Raw genomic sequence first — 21,908 nt, 5'->3', positions numbered from 1 at the left:
AACATACAGTTCTACAAATAAAATACTTCTGTAGAGCCAACTAAAGTAAAATAAATAGTCTTGCTGTACAAGAAAGTCAACCTTTATTTTGTATGCCTAGAAGTAATTGGTATTGATAGGCAGATATAAAGATATGTTACTGGGGAACATCAGCAAGTTTGCAGGTGGAAAGTTTTGTTAAAGGTCGGAGTCAGATTTTCCTGGAATACATAAAACTTTGGTGGTAAGCAATTGAAATGTTAACTATGAGGAGGAGAAATGGGTGAACCCCATAGTGGACTGCAAAGCTGAGCTCATATCTGTATATGGGCTCTATGACTTGAGCAGTAGGAGCGTTAAGTACATCATATAATATCTTTCACTGGGGTTTTGTGAAAGCCATTAGTTAAATTTTTCAGTTAATTTCAAAATTTTGTCATTAAATATCTTCCCAGAGAATTTTGTCTTGACATGATTATTTTGTTCCTTTGGTTATAAGGTTTGCTTTCTAGCAATAAGGAAACAGGCCTGGTTATATGGAAAGAATGAATTTTAGTGAAACTCAGAATTCCAAAACTAAAATGCAGAAAACGATAGGAAAGTTTGAGAATTAATGTGTAATGCTTTTTCAACTTCCAGTTGGCAACCAGAGCGCCAGGTGCCCTTCAATGAGGTCAGGTTACCACCACCCCCTGATATCAAGAAGGAAATCGGTGAAGGAGATGAGGTGGAGGTGAGTGAATGCTCATGACCTGTCCTGGTCTGTAACTGATTGTCCACTCAAGGCAGTGGTGAGGGTTGTAAGGGCATTACCAAGCTGAAGGTTTAAAATGGAGCATGTGTCTACACATGGGTTTATTAGAATTTCAGTGAAGCTGTGACATTTCAGTTTTCCCACAAAACTACCAGTGGAAATTTTTCAAAATCTAAAACTTAAAATAGCAGAGAAGGTTTTAATTCTGACACAAAATCTAGGCAGTTTTCTTTTTTGACCTGGAATGTAAAGTGTTGGAATCTTTGATATGAAGATGTAAATAAAGCTGCTCTGATAACAAGTTTTAACCCAGATGAAATGTCTGGTACAGTCTCGTAGGAAATTGTGTGAATTACAATGTTCTACAGAGAGAGTGTTAATAGGAGTGATGTACTAAATCTAGAAATCAAAATATGCATGTTCTGCTCCCTGCTCATTGTAGTATCATCAGTGATTTAGTTTAACTTCTGAGTTTTTTTCTGTACTTGTCCCTAAAATCAAAGTAATGAGTTTCCTTTCCTGAGGATACTTCATAGTTTTGGGCAACTATTCTAAGAAATTCTTTCATTTTCAGGTTTATTCTAGGGCAAATGACCAAGAACCTTGTGGCTGGTGGCTGGCAAAAGTTCGAATGATGAAAGGAGAGGTAAATTATTTTAAAACTTAATGATTTCATGCTTTCATGTTGAATACAGTCAATAGAAGTTCTTTGTCATGAAAAAACTCTGAATAAAGTACTACCAATACAAAAAACATGAGAAAAGAGAATTTTGAGTTGAGACCACTTTGGAATGACCTTTGCTGCCTTGCACAGCAGAGGGTTGTGCCCTTAGAGCTGAGCAAGTGACTTCCATTATCAGCAGTTTAATTGCGTGAAGGACTGAAGGCATGCACAAGGACAGGACTTCTAACAAACCTGCTTTGTGGATTGAATTTGGTGCTAAATATGAAGTAAAGCACCTGCAGTTAAAACGTGCTTATAGTCTGCAAATTAAGCCTGCTGTAGCTATTGCTCTGTGTGGCTGTGGGTTGGTTTTTGTGTATGTGTTCTTACTGAGTGTAGTAGAAGGGCACTGCTTGTTTTGCTTTCACATATGTTAAGTTTTTATTTTACATAAATAAATGGTTTGCAGCTGCCAAGTAAATTGCAGATTCAGACACTTGAGTGTATAGAGCTGTGGCAGCGTTTGACCTGGTCTCATTAAAGCTTTACTTTGTGAAAAGACAGCAAAAGATTTGAACCTCATTGTGGGAGGAGTCCTGTGTTTTGATGCTTCTGCTGTATCAGACTCCTAAAACTAAAGGAAACAGTACTGAGAAAAAATAATTATCCAGTTTCTAATATTGTGTAAAAACTCAACAAATACCAACTTCTGTTGAGCTCTGTAAGGACAAGGTGGTAGTAAACACCTACCAAAGGAAGATTCTGTGTTTTGACCCTTGCGAATAAGCAGCTTGTTATGAAAAGAAGATAAAAGGAGACAGACTGATTTAAATGGTAGTTTGTCATTTGTGGCTCATATGCTTTTCTTAAATGTCACAGAAATTTGAAATTTTGCTATCCATTACCTTGCTGTGCTACTAATTTTTTGAAAAAGTCATAAAAGTAAAATTTTTAATTCTGATTTTAATTTCAGTTTTATCCAATTCCTAATTTTCTAGTTTTTACAGGAAAAAAATGGTTTTTTACCCTCAGTGGCCAGTGTAAGCTTGTCAAATCAGTTATTTTAAGGAATTGTCCCTGCAAAGAACCTCACAGTTTGTATTGGCTTCTTTGTACTGTCTTTAACATGATTCCATATTTAGATTTTTTCCTCAGAGTTAATATGAAATTCACAAACAACTCATTTGTCTAATGATTTGTTGCTTTGGGATTGTTCTGATATCCAGAATTATCTTTAACTATAGAAGTTAAGTTTTTATAGCACACAGTGTTAGATCTCTTAAATTTAGTTGTAGTTTAGTGTTTATTGTTCATTATTATTAGTTGGGGTAATAATGATACATTGATACATTTCAAAGCAGCTTTATATAATTAGGATGATACTTAAACTAAACTTAAAACTTGAAATTAGAAAACAGTGTGTCATGACCAGAGTGGTTTGTGTTTTCTGGATACTTAAGCAAATTGTGTTGAGACAAACAGATACCAATTTTGAGGGAGGGAGAGGTGAATGTGGCACCCCTAAATTGGATACAGGTGGAAGGGAGGGAAGGAGAAGGTTGCATCCCTAACACAGAGCCAGGCTTCAGGGATACTGTGCACACAAGCTTCTTTAAACTTGTATGTGTTGGGTAGAAGTGTAGGAGTAGATTATTGGTAATTTAAATAGTCTTAGTTCTCTTGCCTTCCTAAATTTGGCAGTGTGTGTCAAAAAGATTGAGTTTTTATATTGATTTTGATATTACATGATTCCCAGGTAGTTTGCCCATTGAATCAGTGGATTTGCCTTGTCTGTTTGTTTGTTTGTTTGTTTGTTTTAAAGTGGTGCAGAGTGATATTTCTGTGAAGAATTATTCTTTGTTCAATATTTTCTAGAATTAGAGCTCCAGTAAACACTTTGGGTTTTGGAACTTGAACTGAACTAAACTAATGAAAGTATTTGAAAGAGAGATGGGCATCAGAAAAATCGATCCAATTGATTGATTGCTGTTGTGCTGTTGTGGGGGACTGAGACTGTGCTGATAACAGTGTTTTGGCTTCAGTGAGGGAGCACAAAGGTGCCGAAATATGTCCAGGCTCCTTTGTGTAGAAATGTATCATTATATCAACTTAGTTTTAGGGTTTTGTTTATATATTCATATTTTGTGCTTCCTTGCTGATGCCAGTAATGTTACTATGTCTTTGTTGTTCCTTGCTGAAGTTACTATTTTTTAAAAAAACTCTTTCGCAGTTTTATGTTATTGAATACGCTGCTTGTGATGCCACTTACAATGAAATTGTCACTTACGAACGACTCCGACCTGTGAATCAGAACAAAACTGTCAAAAAGAACACCTTCTTCAAATGCACAGTGGATGTTCCTGAAGACCTGAGAGATGCGTGAGTAGCTCTGCACACTTCAAGAAGGCTTTTACTTATTGGAAGGGGAGAAAAACCCACTTGGCTTCTATTTTAGAGGCTGATTTACAGGTCCGTGAAGAACTTTAAGGGTGGTTATGGCTGCAGTAGCTCATTTAGAAACTGCTGCCTGGGACCCCTGCTGAGCTTTCAGGGTAAGGACAGAAGGCAAGTTCTCAGGTGGGAACTTCATGCCTGTACAGTTGATTCACTTCGCAGTGGGCCTGTTACTGAGACTTGCCAGATAACCATAGTGCTGTAGAATCCACAGGGAAACAAGCTCTGGAACCATGTTAGAGAGAATGGGAACTTCCCTCTTTGTGAACAGTCCTTGCCATAAACTACTGAAATGTTCTTGGGTCTGTTATGCTATTGCATGTTCAGTTTTGATGCAGCTTATTGAAATAACAGTCATTTTGTCTCCTTAGGTGTGCTAATGAAAATGCACATAAAGATTTCAAGAAAGCTGTGGGAGCATGTCGAATTTTTTATCATGTTGAAACTGCTCAACTAATAATACTGGTAAGTAATTGCTTCTATGTAAATGTTGCATGAATTCCCAGTATATTTTTTATAGGAAGTATATAGCCAGCTCTGTGTGTGTAAGGAAAATGGTTTAACTTGTCAAGCTATGTAAATTGTGAGAGATTTAATATAAGCAGATCTTTTTAATCTTTGCATACAACCTAAATTTAGGAGCAGCTTTGGGTCTCATTGTTTGTATGACTTTTGGCATTCTCAGCTGAGTTCTATTTCACTGATTTTAGCAGGTGGCTCAGAGGTAAATCATCTTGCTCCACTCTGGAGCAATGGCTTTCCCTTTGTGCTGTGTTACGCTGTGCAGTTTGACCCACAGCTGGGTTTCCACGTGGAGAGCTGCACCAGTTCAGTGTAGGCATTAAGGAATTATTCACTTTAGATGCTTCTGTGGTGCTGTTCTTACTGCATAGGCTTGTCTCAGCTTTAGTTTTTCTTCATAACTCCATTTACTTAATATTGTCCACTTGAACCTCACTCTGCAGGATTGTGTTGTCCTTGATTATTTCCTTAACTCTCTTACTCGTGTGGTGACAAGCATGTATATGGTAGAAAGATTTATTGGGGCAACATGAAGGGGAAAGGGTTATTGTGTAATTCGGCAGCGAAGTCTTTAATATAAAATGCGTTGTGAGTGAGAACAAGTAGTTGGTGCTGCTGAATTTCTTGTGCTTTGTTTTGAGGAAGAACAAGGTTCATGTAATCTCTAGAAATTGAGATCATGTTTATGACTTAGTTTCAGTAGGTTCCTGATTTACCCTTTAAATGTGTATTTGCTTACAAAGCCAAAACTTAGGTTCCCTCTCTCCTGTAGTCTGCCAGTGAAGCAACAGTGAAGAGAGTGAACATCCTCAGTGACATGCACCTGCGCAGCATTCGCACCAAACTCATGCTGATGTCAAGAAATGAGGAAGCTACAAAACACTTGGAGGTAAAGCCACAGCTTGTGGCTCTTGTTGCTTGAAACTGAGCTCAGAGCAGTGCATTACAGTGAGTGCATGTGGATGAGTCTTCCTTTGTTTTCCCTTCAGTGCACAAAGCAGCTTGCTGCAGCATTTCATGAGGAGTTTGTAGTCAGAGAAGATTTAATGGGACTTGCTATAGGAACTCATGGCAGTAATATACAACAAGCCAGAAAGGTTCCAGGAGTTACAACCATTGAACTTGAAGAGGATACCGGTACTTTCAGAATCTATGGAGAGGTAAGGGGGGAACTTCGTATGAATCCTTGGAGCATTTCTCTCTGTACCTGCTTTTAGAGTGGTGAGAGCTGTACCCAGAATTAAGAACACAAAGCACCTGAGTTTTTGTGTGAGTGTCTTTGTGCGTGTTGACATTGTGGCAGCTTCTACTGCATATATTTGAAATACAAGCCTTTGTTGCAGTGGTGACTTCCATGAGGTGTGTTCTGTCCTAATCATTCTGTTTTGCTGATGCACAAATGCTGTAACTGCACTGTGTATATCCTGGGTCAACCTGAGAGAAGTATCATTTCCTGCTATTTGACTTGATCATGGGTTTGTTTGGGTTTCTTCTCTCCCTCGGAACCTTATTGGTTCTCCTCTTCCCTCCTCTTTTTCATGTGTGTTTTGCTGTGTGGTGTCTGCTCCTTTGACCTAGCCAGGTGTGTTAAAGCCTGTATCTATTGCTTCTAACACTAATATTTTGGCAATTTAATGCTGGCTTTGGCAAAATAATGATTTGCTCCAAGTTAATTCCATTTGTGTGACTCTTCTGAATCTCACAACTACCTTGAAATGTAGCTGGTCCTTGGGCAAAACAAGGATCCATTGAAGAAGCAGAAGGCTAGTGACAAAAATGCAGTCTCACTAGGGCCCTGTCAGAACATATTTTGAGGGTTTTATCCCATGTTACCAACTCTACAGGTGCCACTGAGTATCTGATGTTAAAACTTCTGGAAAGCTGTGGTTGTGTCCTGTTTCAGGGATCTGAGGTCTTGAGTTCTGTTCCATCAGTGTCAGGAGTAGAACCTGGTTGTGATCAAATGTTCAGATGAAGTCGATCCTGTGGAGAGGAGGTCAAACTTCTGTACGTTACAGTATTCCTGAAATTCTGTGTCCTTTTTTTTTGGAAATGCTTCTAGGGTATCAGGGTGACAACAGATCCTTCTTTGATCTCCTACTGCCAGTAAATTGCATCTCAGTTCCTGAGGAAGAATCAGACAAGTTGAAATGCAGTGGAATGTCCAGTGTATTCCAGTTTTGATCTCTTTCGTGTGAATGGTGTGATGCTGGAACTCGTGGAAAGGTTATGACTGTCACCAGCCTCTTACAGAGGTGCACAGCAATGATTACAAATACCAGATGCCCCCTAAATAAAAATGCCTTTAGACACATCCGGCCTTGTCCTTCCTAGAAGTGATAAGTGCTTCTAAAAATGCCAGGCAGCTTAACTATTCCACATGATAAGGGTTTCAGCATCTGGCTACACTTGCCTATTCTTTTTGCCTCTTTTCAGCTGCAGTGGGCAACCAGCCAGGCCCTAATGCCTGAATGCACAGGCAGACAATTTCAGGCTGAGATGTGTGGGAGTAGTGAACCAGTGTTGTTGACATAGCAGTCGCAGTGTGAGGGTTTCCCATAGCTGATGTTTTGCATACAAATAAAGGTTCACTGTTGCTCAGGGCTAGACTCTTTGAGGGAAGACACATGAAGATAAATTTTAAAAAATATTGGAAATCTCTGTGGATAGAAGGAATTTAAACTGTATGGCATGCTGCTTATGCTTTTATCCCTGTCTGGTCAAGACCATTTTGGTTTCAAGACCCTTCTCTGGTTGCTTGAACTTCTCATTGTGATGCCTGTACAGATCACAGGCCTGTGAACTTCAGACTGCGTATGGAAACATTGTGCTTCCCAGAGAGGGAGAGCTGTGTCAGAAATAGAAGAGTTCCTCTTAGGCCTTCATTACTGTCATAGTGGAATTGCAGTCAATTCTTGTGCAGTTCTTAACACTGGTAGGTGCAATGCTGAGTTCAGGAAAACACTAATTTTTCTATTAAAGAATCATCAGTAGCATGGAGGTGTCTTGGTTGTTTGGGCTACTGTGTGAAGTAACAAGAGCATCAGTGGACGTGTAGGCTGTAATTCAGAGTTAATAAAGGTACTTGGTAGTGACTGGAATCCTTTGAGGTCTTTAATCCATGTTTCACTACAAGGAATTGAAAATACCTTGTCTGAGGCAGCTTTATGCGCTCACTCATGTTGGGGTGTGAAGGAGTTACCCAGGTTGTACTCACGTAAAAATCCTGAGTACTCATGACAAGTGTAGAGAGGCATAAGGGTGCACTGGAGAGCTGCAGCTCTGGCAGTTGTGTATTTTCTTGTCCTGACTGCTTCTGTAAATGCATTCACTGTTCCTTCACCTTTATTTGGGAAAGAACTGCTAAACATACCTGAGGCAGGAACTCTTTGCTTAATTGTGTCCATTTGTAGAATTCATTGAGGATGAAAAATTGCTAACCTCTGTTAAGTTTGTATCATTTGAGCAGTTGCCCTGAGAATGCAGCATAACCTCTGCTCCTCACAGTGGCTTCCTGTTCATCTGTTTCTTGTGCTTGATCACTGCTTTCATTATCTTGAAATCCAATTTGTCCATGTTTCTTTTGCTATCATTTTGACCTCTGCCAGAAGTAGAGGTTTATACATTTTCTTCTTCTTGTAGGATTTGCCTGATTTGATTAAAAGGTGCAGGAGCTGGTGGTACTCTTACTTCATGTGTTACCTAAAAATGACAGATGAAAGGGTTGAGGCATTAGTGTAAAATGGAAATTGTGCTCTTAAGCTGTTTTTACTGACTAGATGCTGATACTCCTCCTTTAATTCTATACTTATGCTGTTGCTAATTTGTAGCCTTGTTTCTTGTTTCGGCATCCCAGTTAACTCAGTTGATTTCCATCATTTAATAATAAAGCTGTAAGAGAGCATTCACAGGAGTTCTCCCCCGTAACCAGAGCCACTGTCCTGTTTTGGAGAGCATTGTAGATGAACTGTGGCCAGAAACCAGCATTCTGGAAAGAGAGTGCCCTGGCTGTAATATCAGTTGCAGTGTTTGCTCAAAGCCCCATCCAACCTGGCCTTCGAACACTTCCAGGGATGGGGCATCCATTCTGATGTCTCAAAATGTCTTGAAATAACATAAAAATATAGTTTATTCATTACTGATGCTTTTTTGAATTTTGTCTCTGGGCATTTCACTCAATTATTCCTTTATGATTTAGTTTAAAACTAGATTAATCTTGTCTCTATTCTTCTCTTTCTGAAAATAAGATTGTTTGGAAGACTTGCAGCTGTTGCTACAAGGTTTTGTTTTTAACATGCTATATTCACAAATAAATTCCATTTTTTTAAATTCATTTCCAGACTGCTGAGGCAGTAAAAAAGGCCAGAAGTTACTTGGAATTTGTGGAGGATTTTATTCAAGTTCCCAGAAATCTTGTTGGTATGTAATACTGCTAAAACATGAAAAGTTGGGGAAATGGAGCCTAATCAACATAACTTTGCAAAGAGGATATAGATGCCAGTACAACATTTGATTTCTCTATTTAAGTAGAAAGTGATTAATCTTTTAAAACTACATGTATCAGAGAATTATTATGAAATTGGCTATATTGTTGCTGCATAATACTTTGTCAGGATTTTAACACTTAAATTGACTCGATTACAGACTTCTACCACCTAATTTAATGGTAATATTTGAAGTTCAGATTGTAGTGAAAAAATACACCTTACTAAATTGACTGCTTAAAAGTGCAGAAACTAAGTTCCAAAGATTAATCTGGAAGTACTCCAGCTGAGTTGCAAGAATGACACAAGACAGTTCTCCTGTTACTGCTCCCTCCTGGGTTGAGGTTTGTCAGAGGTGGTGGTTGGATGCTGGTGAGCTCCTGTATAAATCAACAGTGCTCATAGGTCTCAGCCTCAGTCTCAAAATAGGCATTTTTCCATGTTGCAGGTTTCCATGTTTATGAAGGTGTAGCATAGTCTGCTAGGTTCTGTATTGAAAGCCACTCTGTATTGTGAGGTTAATTTTGTTCCACTTAGACACAAACGTCTTCTACTCTGGCCTTCCCAGGGGACATTTTTCCTCTTCCCTCATTCTACTTCCTTTATCCTGCTTTTTACTCAAGTCTGGCAGCTCCCTGCTCCCCATGCCCAGCCTGTGGGCAGTGTGGGCATGGAGGCAGTAAGTTGCAGGTGTTGTACCTGATTGAACAGCTTGGATTATACAGAGGGGAAATTAAAACCTGAGCTTTAACCTCCTGTGGTTTGGTGCTTGGAGCCTGCATATTGTAAATAACATAATTTAAATAATTAATGTGCAAACTCCTAAAACTTAGGCTTCCATGGTGTTAGAACTTGACCAGATTAAGGTACAGGGAGGTTTCATTTGTTCATTTGGGTTTTTTTTTTTTTTTCAATAGAACTTGTGCAAATTGTGTATCTGATGCAACTTACTGGTTTTCTCACCTATGTAATGTGAAAGCTCATTTTAACATGCAACAAGTTAATCACTAGTTTATATGTGAACAGTTTTTTTTCTGCAGTCTTGTTCAGTAAATCTAATTATTCCAGGGAATTTTGCTAAACCTTATGTTCTACAAGTTGAGTTTTGGAGAGCTTTTGGAGAGCATGCATTAGTGCAAATATATCCCACATAAGAATCAGGGCACAAGTCACAGCAGTGTGTTTAACTGAAAATGCTGCTGTTAAACAATGACAATGCCAGTTTCTGATGAAGGCAAATGTCCTGCCTACATCACCTGTGAGCACCCAGGTAAGCAGACAGATATTTAGCTACACTTAATGGAGACATCCAGCTTAAAGGAAGTTCAGTGCTCATCAGTGACTCCAGTACAGAAAGATAAAAACCCAAACCTGCTGAGCTGTTAGAGCTTTTGAGGAAGGAAAACAATTTTAATATATTTTGCGTGTTACTTTGTGTCATGTTGATACTTGCTGAAAAGAACATTCCTTATGGAGTATTCTGTTACACAGTTCTGGCTTTTACCCTTTTTAAAAGTTGTTCTGCCTTCCTTTGCTCCTAATTTAAACATAAATGTTTTTAAGTGCCATATATTTAGCTGGGATGAAGAAATGTTTTCACAGAACTTTAGCCTGAGAGCTAAAGTCTTGTAGTAAGGGACCCACGGAGTGACCTCTTCTTCTTTTTTTGAGGTTTAAACATACAAGTTCTGAAGGAACTTTTGGTTTAGATCCCATGCATGATCTCAAAATAGGTATTTTAAAGGTAATATGAAAATCACTGGTCGTACACAAATCTGTTGTAAAGCCAAATTTTTTAAGAGGCTTCAAAAATGTATAAGCCTATTAAAATGTCAGGAAAGATTGAATGAAGGCACATGTGGAGTCAGGGGGTCCAAATAATTTTGACACATAAATTTAAAATAAAAATTTGCAAAACTCTTGTGCCTTTTTACTCTTGGTTTGGTTCTGTTAGAAGCTTGTGTGCAGTGGTGATCTTCGTCACTGCTTGTCATTCTGCATATAGAGAGAGAATTTAATTTTGGAAGTTTTCTCTGACATCGTCTGGGGGGTTTATATATAAAATATCAATAAACATGTTAAAATACTATGCACACTGGTGCAAAATTAACCATTCTTGCCCTCTGAAGGAAAAGTTATTGGAAAAAATGGAAAAGTGATTCAGGAGATTGTAGACAAGTCTGGAGTCGTCAGGGTGAGAATTGAAGGAGACAATGAAAATAAGCTGCCCCGTGAAGATGTAAGTATTTTATTCTTTCCTGCTGTGACTGGGTTTTTACTCTCAAACCCAGTTTTATTTCACAATCTGTGGATATAGAGAGCATTAGTTTTAAGTGGGCATCTTGCAGTAGATTTTATATGAGGTAATTAAAGGAAGGTTTTTTGCTGCTGATGTAAGAGGGTTTTTTTTTTTTACTCTTTCTCCTATACGTACTTTGGCTACGTAATTAATTTGGGATTTATAGTGTTAAAAGTATCCACATATTTTAAATAGATAAGAACAAACACTAAAATCTTGTAAAGGTGCTGAGTCTTGTAAAGTTGGTTTAATGAACCACTGGGCACTTCCTGGTAAACTGTGGATACTTCTACACACCTGCTGTGATAAACACACAGAGTATGTGTTGCATGGGGGAATGTGAACATGGGATGTCAGGTTACCTCATCTCCAGAATAGATTGTTGGGAAAGCTGGACAGTCTGAAGCCCCCACTGTCACACCAGCCTGAGCTATTTCTAATGTCTTTGCAGTCCAAGGCTTAGTTACTGCCTTTGTTCAGCTCACTTTTGTAATTTAAAACAGATCTCTTTATATAATTTGAAAAGAAAGCATTGTTTTGATGATAATGTTCTTCCTGATAAAAAGCTTTGATGCTTTGTTTCTGTAGGGAATGGTACCGTTTGTATTTGTTGGTACTAAAGAAAGCATTGGGAATGTCCAAGTTCTGTTGGAATATCACATCGCATATCTAAAGGTGAGTGTATTTAGAGAGGGACAATCTGTAGAGGAAACTTGGGTTGAAGTAAGGGAATTTTTGAGCAAATGCTTTGGTGGGATTTGCAGTTGTTAAACTGTTCCTCAGTATATCACAATTTAAACCTTTGTGCCTTGAGCCCACTCCTTGCCCATGGGTATCGTGAGCCTGTAAATACCTTGTCAGGGTTACTTAGTGCTGTTGGGGTAGAAAGAATCAGACTGCAAAGAACAGTGGTTTAAGGGGCATTTGGAAACTAACACAATTTTTTCTCTGTGTTCATGTTCTGCTGTTCTCAGGTTAATGCTCTGTTGGGGTAGGATGGAATTTCTAATAGTAACACAACACAGTGTAGTATTAGAACAATTACCTGTTTAGGTTGGTTTTGCATTGTGATGTTAACGAAGATAATGAGTTTGAATTGTGTTCCCTTGTCAGTTTGCTTTTTTTTTCCCCCTAAATTTTACTGGAAAAAATTCGATGAATTGTAATTAAGTAGCCTTAGAGAAAAGTCATCTGTGTAATGGTGAAAGAGAAAGTTTTTAGATCTCTTCCAAAACTCAGAGATAGCTCATCTTGAATTTTGTTATTTGTAGTCACCTTCCAGGTGGTGGTAACTCTCCTACAGGAATGATTATTTTCAAGATGAGTGGGTGGGTGATGGTGTTTTTTGAGGGACGTTTGTCAGCAGTTTTTTCAATGTTTTTTGTTTCATTTTATGTAGGAGGTAGAACAACTAAGACTGGAAAGGCTCCAAATCGATGAACAGCTGCGCCAGATTGGGATGGGCTTCAGGCCTTCCTCTACTCGAGTTCCTGAGAAGGAGAAGGGTTACACCACTGATGAGAGCACCCTCTCCTCAGTGCAAGGCTCCAGGTCCTACAGCGGGCGGGGCAGAGGCCGCAGGGGCCCCAATTACACATCTGGTTACGGTGAGCGCCCTTGAGCGAGGCCTCGGGATACCTTTGAACCCAAAACTGTCTCTGGATTTCTTTGTGTTCATCGTACTTGAGTGAAGATAGGGTTGGAAATTCAGAATTGCCATTTGATTTTGTACATAGCTCAAAACACCCCGTTAGATTTGCAGTCTTGAAGTTAAGTTTAAAACTGAAAAAATTAACAAACCAAACTTGGGAACATCTTGTCCTTCAGTGTTGTTAGATAACATCATAAAAGCTGGGAAGGGAAATAGAGATGCTTTTCAGGAGACACAAAAAAAAAAATCTGAAATTAGCATTATCTATTTTGTTTGAGAAGGAGAAAAATTGCTTGTCTGTGATCATGGCCATCTTAGCAGCGTATTTCTGAAAAGTAAACCAAAATGATTTAACATGGAGACAGCACAAAGTCCCATGAGTTTTTTAATTTGGTCAGGAACTAATTGGATTTGTTTTAAGGTGTAGTGAGGTACTGTGATGCATTTCTCAATTAAAAAGCACAGTTCATTTCCTAACAGGTGTGCACATCCCCAGCTCGTCCAAATGGAGACACTGCATTTCAATATAAACATCCTTCACAAAGAAGGACAATGGTTTTTTTTAGTACAGTAAATTACTCTGGATATCTACCTGTAGCTCATTTCTGTTAAAAAATCAGACCCTTTTTGGGCTTTACAGTCTGTCCCTGGCTATAGCTTCCTGGATCATGCCATGTGTTAGTTGTGTTGACTCTGATGATGATGTTTATAACTTCACTTCTTAGTATTTCCCAATGAACTGACTAACTGTAAGAAAACTTGTTCACTTTGCTTATATATATCCACACTCTGATTTGGAAAACTTTTTTTTTTTTTTTCCTCCCAAAATGGAGCCATATGTGTCTAAAACTTCAGACTGGTTTAGTAGGGGGAGTTCCTGGATACCTAAAATGAATAATAGGTGTTGGTTTTTCAGGTAATAAAAAGCTGTGTGGGTTTGGGTACTCAGAGATGGCCGGGTATTACAGATGCTGTTTAATATAAACAGTGAAATTGTTCAAGCAGCATTACAGCATCCAGAAGGGGTTGCTTAGCAACAGCCATCGGCTATAAGGTGGCAAAGTTGTCCTTGGGAATTTTAGGGAAGTTGCCTAGAAACTGCACCAAATGCCTGCAGTGTGTAGACAAAGAGAGGAAACACTGCTTAATCCTTGGTTTATCTGTGTACAGAAATTACAGATTTGGTAATCTTTCAGCCTTTATTTCACATGTTAGTACAAACAAACTTAGATTGAGAATCTTATTTAGGTAACTTCTGCTCTATATTTTATGTATGTATATATTCTTATATATGAGTGTATATATAAATATTAAAATACATCTATGATTATATACTTGTATGTGTATTAATATTTATATATATATTTAATGCTTTTTTTTTTTTAAATAACATACATCCATAACCAGCAATGCTGGCTGGAATACTTCGGTGAGGATATGAAACCAGAATATAATCCCCAAATTGATACTAATTTCCAATTTTCTTTTCCTTCTCATACAAGGTACAAACTCTGAGCTCTCTAATCCCTCTGAAACAGAATCTGAGAGAAAAGATGAACTTAGTGACTGGTCCTTGGCAGGAGAAGATGACAGGGAGAGCAGGCACCAACGAGACAACAGACGACGTCCCGGGGGACGAGGACGTAGCGTGTCTGGAGGTCGTGGGCGTGGGGGACCTCGTGGTGGAAAGTCATCCATTAGCTCTGGTACTGTGTTCCAAATGGATTTTGAATTGAAATTGTCTTCCTGGCAATTTTCTGTATAACCTCTTACTTTTTTAAAATACTCCATTCTTACATTTGGATCTTAATACCCTGGGATTTCAGTGCAGTTGTGTGATAGTTGTGTCATACAGCGTGTTTTAGCATTTTGTTTATTTTCTGTTCACAGTGATCTTAATTTCCTTCCTCTATGGCTCACACACAATGTTATTAGCAAAGTTGATAAATCTTTGGCATGTTGCCTATGGCTGCCTTCTGAGTTAAGCTTACGTTTAGATCCAGAATGAAAGAAGAAATCACTGATTGGAAGTTGGGTTTTATCAGAATCTGTGCTAACATTAACACTGTAACAGTGTCAGAAGTACCACACAACCACAGAGTGAAAGGTGTGTTTTATGTATTTAGCAGTTTTGAGTAAAAGGTCTCTTAAGTGTCATCTTGGAAATGTTTGTGGTGAAACAGTACAAGTGCCTGTTGTGGTGCCCCAGGATTGTTACTGTTAGGTTAAGGGTCGGAGGATCCAGTCTGAGATGAAATACTGCAGGTCTGTGTGTTACGCCTTGGCTTAAGGTTGCTTTGTAGTTTGAAACTTTGGGACACGGCTGTAAGTCAGCCTGGAAATGAAGTTACACATCACTACAGTACCTTAGATGGACACTTTGTGTTTGTTTAGTGCTTAAAGACCCGGACAGCAACCCTTACAGCTTGCTGGATAACACGGAGTCAGACCAGACCGTGGACACCGACGCCAGCGAGTCCCACCACAGCAGCAACCGCCGCAGGAGGTCACGCCGGCGAAGGACTGATGAAGATGCTGTTCTTATGGATGGAATGACAGAGTCTGATACAGCTTCTGTTAATGAGAATGGTTTAGGTATGTAAATGGTTGGATGGTAGTCCCAGAGCAAGCTAAGAAAAGAATGTGTTGTCCCTGTAAGTGTAGTGAAGCCCTTGTTTGTTTTTGTAAGTGATGAATCGTTGTTCTGTTCAAGGTTGCTGTCTGATTAAAGAAAGACTCCCTCCATGGCTGTGCCATGGAATCTTCTGTTTACTGAGCTCCACTAGCCTTTTCATGTGCCTTTTTTGTAAAAACTGTCTGATGGAGACACCAAAGACTTGACTTGTTGTTTCCCATTGGTACTGCTGCTTTGATAGAAACAGTACTGTCAGATACACATTCTGTTTTGTCCTTGGTAACCTCAGTCTCGGTATGGGAAAGCTCCTTAAGTAGCTGTTAATTTGTCTCTACCGAGCTTCTACTTAAGAACTTTCCCTCAGTAAATTCTCTCGATACTCACAGGGACAAGAATACACTCTGTTGCTTAATGTAGAAAAACAAAATCTGGGTTATGTTGCTAAAATTTGACGTATGGTTACTTAATAAATGAAATCTGAGGTCATTAAGCACGTGCCTAAATGTTTTAATGAACCAAGAACAAAAAGTAAAATCTAGCTTTTGTGTTACTGTGTATGCTTTCAGTATAAAATTTTCTTTTAGCTTTTCTGTCTTACTTTTAGTCTCTGTCTTTAACAGAAGCAATTTTAAATGCCCCATGCTGAAACTGCTGAAGAATTTATTTATTTTATGATCAGAAATAGTTCATTATAAACTTTGCAATTGCAGATGATAGTGACAAAAAACCCCAGCGACGCAATCGTAGCCGCAGGCGTCGCTTCAGGGGTCAGGCAGAAGATAGACAGCCAGGTAATTCGAGTGGAGCTGTGGGTAATCTCAGGTCAAAAGCATGAGAGAATGTTGTGTCTGCTGTTTTACATAGAGCTGCATAATATCAAAAGGTTACTCAATAACTAATAAGACTACTAGATAAAGATGAAAGATATTTCTTCTACTAGGAAAACTTCTAAAATCTGTCTAATGAAACTAATTGATGTCTAACTTTTTGCTTGGACATACGAGTTACGCTTCTGATCCAGTTCTCACTGAAGTCAATGGCCAAAGTGCTGTTGAGTTCTGTGGTCCAGGATCACAACAAACATGAAGGTTCATGGTCTGCACTCACTGCATCTGTGCGCTTGCACTGACTGGGACACAACCTTTTCAGCACTGGCTGAGCAGCAGTGTTGGAGCAGCAGGATGTGGGTCCTGGCAGAGCTCAGTGAGGGAACTCGCGTGGGGTTTGCCAGCCCCACACCTGCATCACACTGCTGCTCTCAGTCCTTGGCTGTTGGGAATAGTTTAAGTCACCTGCAAATTGAGGGTGGGAAGGAGGAATTTAAGTGAAATTGCATGTTTCCAATTTTTTGTTGTTGTGGCTTGTTGCATTTCTTTTGTGTGTACTAACACTTGAAATGTTAAAGGTGAACTGGCTAATTATCAATACAATGCCCTGTTTAGAAAATGCTTGTACATACACGGCACAGGGTAGTAACAGAAGGTCTTCTGGATTGACAGGTTCAAAATTTCACCCGTATTTGTCTTCCTTGTATCTGTGGTGCTCATACAACATTTGGTTAAGAAGAAAAAAGTTGTTTTATTATGCTAACTAAAACTTGGGGGAAGGAAAAAATCAAACACCCCACCCTCCTAAAAAACCTCAAACACCCATGTTTCTTCTCAACATTCCAGTTTTGTAGCAGTGATACAGATTTGTAAAGGGTCAGAATTTCAGCTTCTAAGAAACTAATTTCAGTCAGCAGCATAAAGAAATGTTAGTAATTCTTAGAAAATCATGTGAATTCTTTTAAATCTGAAGTATTCTAAGAACGTAACAAGACTTCCCAAACAAGATTTCTCTGGCATCTTTGTTAAAATGCTGTAATAATTTAAAGTCTTCATCAATACCTATTAAGTGTGAGTGAAATTAAGACAGAAGGAACTCTCCCCTTCTTTCTCCCCAGTGCCAACCACTGTACTTCAGTCATTTAGTTGTATCATTTGATTTACATTGCTGTATATTAGGGTTCCTTATACACAGAGGAATACTAAGAATGCACTGTGTGCATGAAACGTGCTTCCTGTTTGCCAATATTAGAGGAGTTGGGTACAGAACCTCATTTTAAAGATAAAGTACTTGCACAGAAACTCCCTTGCCCTTCATAGTTCTGGAAGGGCCCAGTTGTAAGAAATCCAATTACTGTAACAGAGCAATTCATCTGTTGTAGTTGCCAGTCTGATTTGGATTTCATGCACAGTCATTGCTAAATCCAGACAAAGAGCTCACCTAAATACCTGATACACTAAATATAAATGACTGTACAGTTCAATAGGTAATGCTTGCCAACCCTAATGTGCTGTTGCTTGTCAGAGATACAAGTGTATATTTAAAGTTGCAGTACTCCGTATTCTAAAGATAGAACTGAGTCTTGGTGTGGTTACAGGAGGGCAGGATCACACAAAACCAGGCTACAGAAATGTGCTGAGGTGGCAAGGAGAGGTCAGAGAAGCCCTGGCCAGCCCCCGTGAGTGCCGCTGTACTGGCACAGACACGGCCGTGCTGCCCCTGAGCTGGGCTGGCTCCAGCAGCCCTGCTGTGTCCACACACCCCACAGCAGCCACACCCGAGGCAGGGCACAGTGCTGGTGGCACAGTGCTGGTGGCACTCACAGTACCTCAAGGAGGACAAGTTCCCTTGCCAGTCGCTTCATGACGTAACAAAGATTTGATGCTACATCATCCTAAGTGATACTGGGCTCTGACCTGCCCCAGTTCTGGGCACTGCCTTCATTTCACTTCATTTCATTTCATTAGTATGAAATTCTGCACTACTCAAGCTAATAAAACCCCCAGTGACACACACAGCCTATAGTTCAAAGAGCCTGCAGCCAAAGCTCTTCAAACCTAGTACAGAAAGCTCTTCTCCAATAAAATTTGCAATTGGACCAAAATTTGTTTTATTAAGAGTCCACTTTCAGATCATTGTTACCACCGATTTTAGTGAAAATTATTTTTAACAACAGTAACAAATTGATCCTTGCTGTGCGGTTGATAACCTGTAAGTGTGAAGGCCTTTTGTGAGATGTCTCCCAGTTAGAGCGTAACTTGTACAGAAAAGACATGAAGGTTCATGCTGAATTGACTGCTGATGTGAGCATCACTGTGATTTTTTTCCTTGAACAGTAACAGTAGCTGATTATATATCACGAGCTGAATCTCAAAGTAGACAGAGAAATCCTCCAAAGGAGACAGTAGCCAAAACCAAGAAAGAAACGGTAAGATTTTTTTAATGTGCATTTCCTTTTTTCCTCCTCCCTTGCAGCAGAACAGTAAAGGAATGAAGGGAAGGCTTCAATTAGCTCGCCTCATTTGACTACAAGTGCATTTGAGTTTAAGAATAAATCATTAAAAGCAAAAAGGGCCCAGAGTAAACAGAACTGACAGTGACTGTTGTTGCAGATTTTAGGAATCAAATTTAAGTCTGTACACATTTTAAAATACTAAACTTAGTAATGTTGCGTTATGTAATAAAATGGGAAAATTGCTCATGGTTAAGTCTTAACCCTTAAAACATGTTACAGACAGAGGATACTATGTGGTATTTTTAGTGACTTGTACAAACTATTTTAGAAGGAAGTAATTGTACAGAGATTGTATGTTTTTGATCCTTTCTTCTTAAAGGATCAGAGTGGCATTACATTATCCTGAAAAATAATCAGGACTGAATAAAGCAGAATTTCTTCTGTAGAGGCAATATATTGCCACAAGTTGTCTCTGAGTTCAGCAAAGCAAGAAAGATACATTAACAAAATGTCATCTTGCTATAGACTTCAGAAAGGCTGTAAAGCTGTTTTTCAGTGAACTTCTTCATGGGCTTAGACAAATAGAAATAAATAAGCATCTGGGTGTGCTGGGGGTGTGCACTCCTGGGGGTTACGCTGGCATGATTTCCTTAAAGTGGCTGATAAAGAAGTACCCCATAAACGACAAGGTAAGTGATCAGATGCTCTAAATGTCAGGATACAGGTACAGACAGACAAGGGGTGTTTCCTCTTGAAAAGCTGCTGTGTGATCCAGAGGGAAATTGAGATTACACTCTGTCTTGTTATGGAATTTTTAATATTCTCCTGTTCTTGTTTTTGCAAGGCAAAAGATGCGATTGATGAAAACAGCCCTTCTGAAAAGGCAGTGAATGGTCCTGCCACCACCTCTGGGGATGAGCCTTCTAAACTACAGCACAGCCCTGATGAAAAGAAAGTCACTGTTCAGGAGGATGCAAATAATCAGGAAGAAGCAGTGCTGAATGGTGTTTCATAAACTGAAGTTCCTAGTTTACAGTTCTTTTACATTACATTTAAAATAGTGCTTGTATAAGCTTGCCAAAGATAGAATATGGATCGCCAGTCGTGACACCGCACTTTCAGTTCCTCCATTTTGGAATACAGAAAGGGGAGGGATCCTGGAGAAATCATATGTTAAACATACTTTGACACCTACTGTGTTATAAATATATCATCAGATGTGCCTTGAGATAGTATATGTAACATTTAAATAAACAAAATTGCTGGCTATAGGAAATGTTATTTTGTTTTCAAAATACGGCAAAGATGTGAGGGGGATCCCTAACATAATACTCTTTATGAAAGCATTAGCTGCTTTTGTTACATTTTTAATAATATGCAACCACTTCTTCACCTGAGGAATACTAGAAAGAAATGCAGTCTAAAATATTTTGCACTGAAATGTAATTTCTCCATTAGTTTAGTCTGGAAACTGGTCTGTTTTAATACATGTTTTTTAAATGCTGTATGTAGAGGAAAAATCTGCAGACCACTGGAATACATTTGTTAAATTCTCATAATCTGCAGGGATACTGGGTGACATTGGCAGTGACTGTTCTACATTGAGGCTTTGTTTGGTTTATTTATTAAACTGTACAGTATTTAAAAATCAAACATAGCTTTAGTTAACACTAAGCTGAATTAGTCATGTCCATTAAGACATAACCTGAACTACTGAAAAGATCAATTTCCAGAAAGTTTATTCTGTATAAACTACATATGTTAGTCCTTAGTAGAGTATTTTTATTTTTGTTTTGGTTGTTTGATGTGCAATATGTTTTTTTTGTATGCTGGTAGTAAAAGAAAATAAACTTTGATCTTCCATCTGTTGGCTGTTTCTATCAGAAATTCAAATTACTATTGACTGCAAGGTTTTCAAGCTGTTAACTAACAAAGGAAACTTACTTGTTAGGCAGCTTGAACCTCTTAACTCTTTTTCGTAAGAGTTTCTAATGTGCTGATCTTCCTTTTGTTAAGGTGATGATGTCAAACATCAGTTAATGAGTCTAAAACCAGACTCCTTATCTTGGAGAATTGCATAACCTGACTAACATATATAGGAATGTAGTTTTTGATGTAGTTTTTGATAAGTTGAAGTACAACACACACACCCATCTTTCCAGGCCACGAGCCAGAGCAAGGAAGCACAGAACAGGTGTGGAAAAACATCTGGGTAGCAAGAAGGTGTAAGAAATCACAGCAGAAGGTAGCGTTGATGTTGTACTGACTTGAATTTGTCTTGCCTGATTTTGTCAGAAGTAAGGACAAAACCAAGAGTTCTAAACCAGCTGCTCTAGCTGCTAGAGCTACAGCAGAGATGTCCCAGGCAGGGACCTGTGGGTGCACTTTGTCGTAGGACTTCAGTGTTGGACGCTCAGCAACAACGTTCCCTCCTGCAGAACACACAGAGTTAAACGTTGTAGCTGAAGTGTGCACAAGTATCTCAGCTGATGGGGCAGGCACAGGAGTGGAGAAAATTAAAAAAACAGGGAAGGAAAAAACCAGCTATGTTTAATAAGTCAGTAGTATTTGGCTGGGAAATACTTAAGTACAGAAACATTCTGCATCTGGCTTGGAATGTGCAGACTACAGAACTGTGCATGGTGGTGTTCCAGCTGTCCTTCACCCTGCTTTACATTCTGTAGCTGAGCAAAATTACTGCCCTTCGGGGGAGGTTGTAAATGCTCCCTATTTGATCCTCCTGAAGGCACAGAACAAGCTCATCCCTACTGCTGTAATGTTTCCTCAACAGCCCAGAACTCATCCACAGCACTGCTGGGGCACAGCAGGCAGCACTCACGAGATGAGATGCTTCCAGCAGCACTTCCAAGTCCAGATTCTGGGAGTGAAAGCCCTCAACCCCACTGTGTTTATGACCAGGTGGACATTAACTCTCACAGGTGCTGTGCAGTGTTTTACCATAGTGGCAGAAACACTGGGAAGATCCTTGGAGTATGACACAGCTCTCTGGCCCCAGCTGAGATCCTTACAAGCTGCTGGGTGTGAGAGGCTTAACAGGGCACAAATCCAGCTCAGGTATCCTCTGATCAATGTAGAGTTCCTGTTTCCTAATCACTCTAAGTGCAAACCTCAGTCTGTGAGCTCTGGCTTTGTAGTGTACAATAATGTATAAAACTACAGGAC

The 21,908-nt window shown here is 39.2% G+C and overlaps 1 protein-coding gene across 2 annotated transcripts in view; it reads left to right on the top strand.

Annotated features, from left to right (window-relative positions):
• The window catches only part of FXR1 (FMR1 autosomal homolog 1), a 33,100-nt gene extending 13,104 nt beyond the window's left edge, over positions 1-19,996 (top strand). The window contains exons 3-17 of one of the 2 annotated variants that reach the window (XM_048313884.1): positions 619-712; positions 1,308-1,379; positions 3,628-3,776; positions 4,223-4,316; positions 5,146-5,262; positions 5,363-5,533; positions 8,714-8,792; positions 10,987-11,096; positions 11,745-11,831; positions 12,556-12,763; positions 14,310-14,513; positions 15,202-15,402; positions 16,153-16,233; positions 18,607-18,698; positions 19,570-19,996. In XM_048313884.1, coding sequence (XP_048169841.1) covers positions 619-712; positions 1,308-1,379; positions 3,628-3,776; positions 4,223-4,316; positions 5,146-5,262; positions 5,363-5,533; positions 8,714-8,792; positions 10,987-11,096; positions 11,745-11,831; positions 12,556-12,763; positions 14,310-14,513; positions 15,202-15,402; positions 16,153-16,233; positions 18,607-18,698; positions 19,570-19,740 — 1,930 coding nt within the window. In that variant the 3' untranslated portion in view covers positions 19,741-19,996. The remainder of the gene's footprint in view (positions 1-618; positions 713-1,307; positions 1,380-3,627; positions 3,777-4,222; positions 4,317-5,145; positions 5,263-5,362; positions 5,534-8,713; positions 8,793-10,986; positions 11,097-11,744; positions 11,832-12,555; positions 12,764-14,309; positions 14,514-15,201; positions 15,403-16,152; positions 16,234-18,606; positions 18,699-19,569) is intronic. The other variant, XM_048313885.1, reaches the window with a different exon arrangement.
• The last annotated feature ends 1,912 nt before the right edge of the window (positions 19,997-21,908 follow it).

This window comes from Corvus hawaiiensis, chromosome 10, assembly GCF_020740725.1.
Source record: "Corvus hawaiiensis isolate bCorHaw1 chromosome 10, bCorHaw1.pri.cur, whole genome shotgun sequence".
Classification (NCBI taxonomy): domain Eukaryota; kingdom Metazoa; phylum Chordata; class Aves; order Passeriformes; family Corvidae; genus Corvus; species Corvus hawaiiensis.
The sequence above is the reverse complement of the archived record's forward strand: the minus strand, read 5'-3'. Positions and strand labels throughout refer to the sequence as shown.